Genomic DNA, 5,125 nt, shown 5'->3' with positions numbered 1-5,125 from the left:
CCCACATACAAACACGCAAAACAAAATCCTTCACTCATTTGTTTCTTCAAGGTGTTCATTGTGGCTAATATCTGCACCAACATGTGATTTTTTTTTTTTTTAATGGAGGGAAAAACCTAACTCACCTCAATACCCAAATATTGAAAAGATCAGTAACATTTACAACAGTCAGTTGTGGGAATTATTGCTTACAGAGCTAACAAAAAAGAACACACTTTCTTACGCTGCTTGTAGAATTGCATTGTGCCTCCCTGTAGTCTTGTTATCCCACACTAACTGAAATGCAAATTCTTTGCAACTAATTGGATCTCATTGAGGGTACATGCACAGTATGTAGTTATATGCAAAAAGGTTTTTAAGAATAAAATTACTCTGTAATTACAACTTTTGATTATGATCTGAGACGTTGGTATCTATAGTATAGATACCAATAGACTATAGATACCAATAGACTATTCTTTGTAGAATATCTATATCTATATCTATCTAACTTTTTTACAGATTACTCAAAAACATGAGCTTTGAAATGCTTAGTAGAGTACCAGCTCAAAAGTTAGGGGAAAAATGTTTATTTACAGCAATCTATAAATTGGATTTTATTAAAGTCCTATGAAAATAAAGATTTTTTTTTTTTTTTTAAATTTAGAATTTAGTATCTTAGAGCCAGTACACTGAAGTCATGTTACTAGTGTAGTCCTTTTCTTGGAACATTTTAAATGTGAAAACAGCATAAACATCAGAAATCACTTCCAAAAGCTGTTGTCTTTTTGTTTTTTCCTTCCGTTCTCCAATCTGTTTTAACACTGTAAACTTCATTTGAGTTTCTTACTTTTGAGTAAGTGTATTTCTGCTACATGTTGTGGTGAGGTGGAGGTATTCACATTCCCATAATACCTTTAATAACTTGGGTGCCATTTAGACCTAGTTGGTGTACTTCTTCCCATGGTCCATTGCTCACTATCAGTAAGGGTGGGAAAGCCAACACATAGCCTTTAGGATTTGTGATTCTTTAAGTGGAAATACATGGAATCAGGAGAGCAGAAAAACAATTACTGTGTAAGTGATGCCTGCTTCTACTCCCCTAGTTTTAAGTAATCTTAATACAAACGATTCCAGACAGTTATTCTACAATCTTCAGACTATATAGCCAGTGGACAAACTCAAAAGTCATCTTTGTACCTAGTGGGTATATAGTTTTTGTACCTGTGTCCTTCAAATATACAGGTGTCCTGCTTGCTGGACAGAAGATTATCCTAAGACTGAGGACTCTGCATGCTGTGTTTATATGTGGAAGTGAGTGGAAAGTTCTAGAGGAGTCAAATTTGTATTTTGAAAACTGGATTTAAAAATGAATGTTTGAAGCTTAAAATCTGTAAAGAATAGCGTGTGTGTATGCTTGAGGTTTTTGTTTTAGTTGACTCCTTCACTCATTTCTTGCTAAGTCTGGGTTAATTGTTGTCTCATTGTAATAAAGCGTGTCTTCTTTGTAGACTATTCTTACAAACAAGTTAAAATTTTGTTTGATCAAATCCATTTAGCAGGTGCAGAATTGTAGAGTTGTAGGTAAAAAAAAAAAATTTTTTTTTAAACCGTAGAAAGATAACCTGGTGCTTTTGAGGCTTGTGCCTTGGCAGTAATGTGCCAGATACACGTTACACTGTAGACCTGTTTCATCTAGAGCAACTCAAGCTTTGCTGTCTGAAAGAGTTCCGTTTGCCTACTCTGGGTAGCATTTTGTCAGATGACTGCTGGCCAGGCAGACTAGATTTGGATGTATTAGCTAGTCAGCCTAATAACCCTGTACAGACTGTATTGATTTTCTAGGAGGGAGTTTATGAACTAAATAAACTTGGGGTTGGTGTCTTAATAAACTGCTTCTCTCAGTCTGTCACATTTAGTTACTGAGCTGTGCAGTTTAGGGGGAAAAAAGGCTAATTCTGTTACAGATTGTTCACAGCAGGGTCTCCAAATTAGCCCTTTGTTTTGTAATGCCACCTTGCTTGGGCTCGCTTTGAGCACATTTCTCAGTTTTGCCCTAATGAGTTGCAACACTGATAATGTGGCTGATGATCTTTCATTGATTTCACTATCACTTGCTTGTCTGGTAATTGATCCATTGCTGAGCCTCTAGTTAATTATATCGGCTTTGACATGGCCCAGTCCACGGGGAATTTCAAGTCTTGCAGAATAACAGTTTTAATAAAAGAGTCTATTACTGCAGGTGCTTGCTGCTGCATGCCAGTTGATTTTTGTGGTGTGTGTGTGTGTGTGTGTGTGTGTGTGTGTGTGTGTGTGTGGTTGGTTGGTTGGTGAGGAGGGGATACCTGGGAAAGGAGAGGACCACAGGACTGAGAGAAAGGAGGGGTGGGGGCTGGAAGAAGAGGAAGAGGGAGTGAAGGAGAGAAGGAAGGAGGGGGAGCTGAGAGGGTGAAAGCAGGAGAGCCAGAGGCACGCTAGAGAGAACACGCAGGCAAAGCGATACAACAGAGCCTGCAAGGAGCGAGGAGGAAGCTTGCTATTGACAGTGTCCTTAAGCCTCCCACAAATAACAGCCATTAGTGGGAAGGTCAGGAGCTGAGCATGCAGCTTGACTGAGGCACTGAGTGCCACTTCAGAAATCAAGAGGCTAGCAAATTTTAGAGGGAGTTTAAATGGGTAATAGCTAGCTGTAAAGGTACAGTCACTGTTGACAATTGACTCACAGGGTCTTTTTCCTGCCCTCCCCCCACTCAAGAATATTTTTATTGACCACAGGTGGACTTAATATATTTTAAGGCAACAATTCTTCGGGTTCTTGTTTGTTTCTCTTCAGATATTGAATTTGCTGCTTTTGAGACTTGTTTTGTGCTTAATGGTGGTGAACCGGAGGGAAGTTTAACAGAAAAGCTTTCAGGAGATGTGGGTTCTAGAGGGGAAGGCACATTTGTGTCAACACAGTGCACGTTTTCTCATCTTTTCTCATTGTCCACTAATGACACCGAGCTGCCACGGAAGCTCTTTTCTGTTTCTTTTGTTGTTTCAGAGAGTAAGGTTTATTGTTTTTCTTGAGTTAAGAAAGCAAGGAGAGTGGTACATTTGTCCTCGGTATTTGTAGGTGGTCGAAGATTAATGTGCCTTACATTTTAAGTTTAGGAAGGATGGCTTTTTCCTGCTGACTACTTTTATGAGATGACATGAATTTAGCTTTCCATTTTGGAGTTACTGCTTTTGTACAGTGTGTTTTGTTCAGTTCTGCTTTTCCATGAAGAAGGTAGATAAATATGATCTAATAAATAGATGTTTTGTTTTAAACCTGGTTTAATTAAAAATATGACACGCTATCGAGGTTATATTTCATCAGGCCGGAAAACGTTATAGAATTTTCCATGGAGATCTTGAATGAAAAATGGAGTTTTTATATTCATTACTTTTTACCTGAAATGGGACAGGCTTTTTTTCTTCATCTTTTTCTTTTTTATAATTTGAAAGGATATTGTAGAGGCTTCATCCAGGAACTTTAACAAAGGATTTTTTTTTCTACTTTTGAGCTTTAAGAAAAGGTACACTTTTTTCCTTTCCCATTCAGTTTCTTATTGTTCAACATCCAATTGAGTAATTAATGCCCTGAGGGAACTGGGTAGTAAATAGTGTGTATTTATTTTGCAGATGTTTATTGTGCATCTTCTATGTTCAAAAAACTGCTAGGTTTATTTATTTACATTTTAGAGTGTAAGGTCATGTCTCTATGTATATTATTTTCTCTAGAAGTTTATATGTGGTTATAAATAGTCCAGTACATACTATATGACTTTTAGGAGCTAACATTTTAGACAACACCTAAGCCAACTTCACATTCTCTTATAGCTGAATATTTTTCTTTCTTCCAGTGTGATTAGGGGAAAAAAATGTTTTTAAGCCTAGCGGTTTACAAATGTTAAAGCAAAGGCTGATGTCAGATATTGCATGCTATACCCGAAAGCATTGTTGGGAAAAATTCCCTGGGAAGGGCCCCAGTCTCTCCTTGCCCCGTGGACCGTCCCTGATCATGGTGCTGCTTGGAGTGTACATAAGTGCGTATCTCTCTATCCGTGTGTCTGGAGAGGGGTTAGTGCAGGGTGTCATTTAGTGCCTGACAGTGGAACAGTGCAGTTGACTCCTAGCTCTGCTATCCAATGACATGCAGTAGCTAAGAGTTTGAAGCTGATGGTTGGGTCTCCAGTGCTGCCGGCACACCTGACAGGCAGCTGTTAAACCGAGCAAAGGCAAGCTCGGGGAGTCACAATCTATGCATAAATGATAGGGGTATCTGTGCAGAAGGTGTGAAAGAAGCTCTGACCCCCTCCTTCCCCCCAAATCTCCCCCTTCCCCAGTGAAATGCACAGTTCAGCCAGCTTCTTAACTACACTACACTCCTGCTACTGGCTGCCAAGAGGCTCAAAAAATCCACCTTCACTTTTCAGTCAGAAGAGGCAGAAGTGGATGTGAGAGAAAGAGAGACACAGAGAGACAGAGAGCCAAAGAGGGCAAGAGACTTGACTTTAAGAGACTGCTGTACTGACAACTCCATGCAGTTCGGAACCAGAACGACTCCGGCTGAACCAGGGTTCATGGGGACATGGCAAAACGCTGATACTAACCTCTTATTCAGAATGTCCCAACAGGTAAGTTACTTTCATTTTTTTTTTTTTTTTTTTAAAAGGAAACCTTGAATTGTTATGTGCACTTTTGTTTCTGGTATTTTCCTTACTAAACATTTCTGAATTGTGATCACTTCGTAGTTGGGTTCTGTTATGTCATAACTGTTATTGGAACGTGCAGGGTTACTTCACGGCTTCCCTAAGAGCTACTTACAAGAAAAGGGGGGAAAGGATACCGAAGTAGAAGAAAGCAAAGGCATCTGTGGCAAAGTTTCACAGTCCAGCCTGGGTCCTGGGTCAGGGGAAGACTTCATTTGTTTCTTTGTTTTCTGTTAAAAATTAAAAACAACCACAACCCCCCCCCCCCATGTTATCTTTCTATCTGCATTAATCACTTCATCCAAGTGGCTGCTGTCTCGGAGTAGGTTTACCGACCTCACAGCCATAAAATGCAGGGGCCCCTCGGCCCTGCCCGACGGACTTCCCGGGGCTGGAAGCGGCTCGACTCC

The 5,125-nt window shown here is 39.8% G+C and overlaps 1 protein-coding gene across 1 annotated transcript in view; it reads left to right on the top strand.

Moving 5' to 3' along the window:
- BNC2 (basonuclin zinc finger protein 2) overlaps positions 1 to 5,125 on the top strand; it is a 299,077-nt gene that overhangs the window by 4,422 nt on the left and 289,530 nt on the right. Inside the window, exon 2 of the mRNA XM_007465653.1 lies at positions 4,440 to 4,640. Within this exon, the coding sequence (XP_007465715.1) occupies positions 4,545 to 4,640 (96 nt within the window). The 5' untranslated portion in view covers positions 4,440 to 4,544. The remainder of the gene's footprint in view (positions 1 to 4,439; positions 4,641 to 5,125) is intronic.

This window comes from Lipotes vexillifer, unplaced genomic scaffold, assembly GCF_000442215.2.
Source record: "Lipotes vexillifer unplaced genomic scaffold, Lipotes_vexillifer_v1.1 scaffold31, whole genome shotgun sequence".
Classification (NCBI taxonomy): Eukaryota; Metazoa; Chordata; class Mammalia; order Artiodactyla; family Lipotidae; genus Lipotes; species Lipotes vexillifer.
This window is presented reverse-complemented; position numbering and strand designations above follow the sequence as displayed.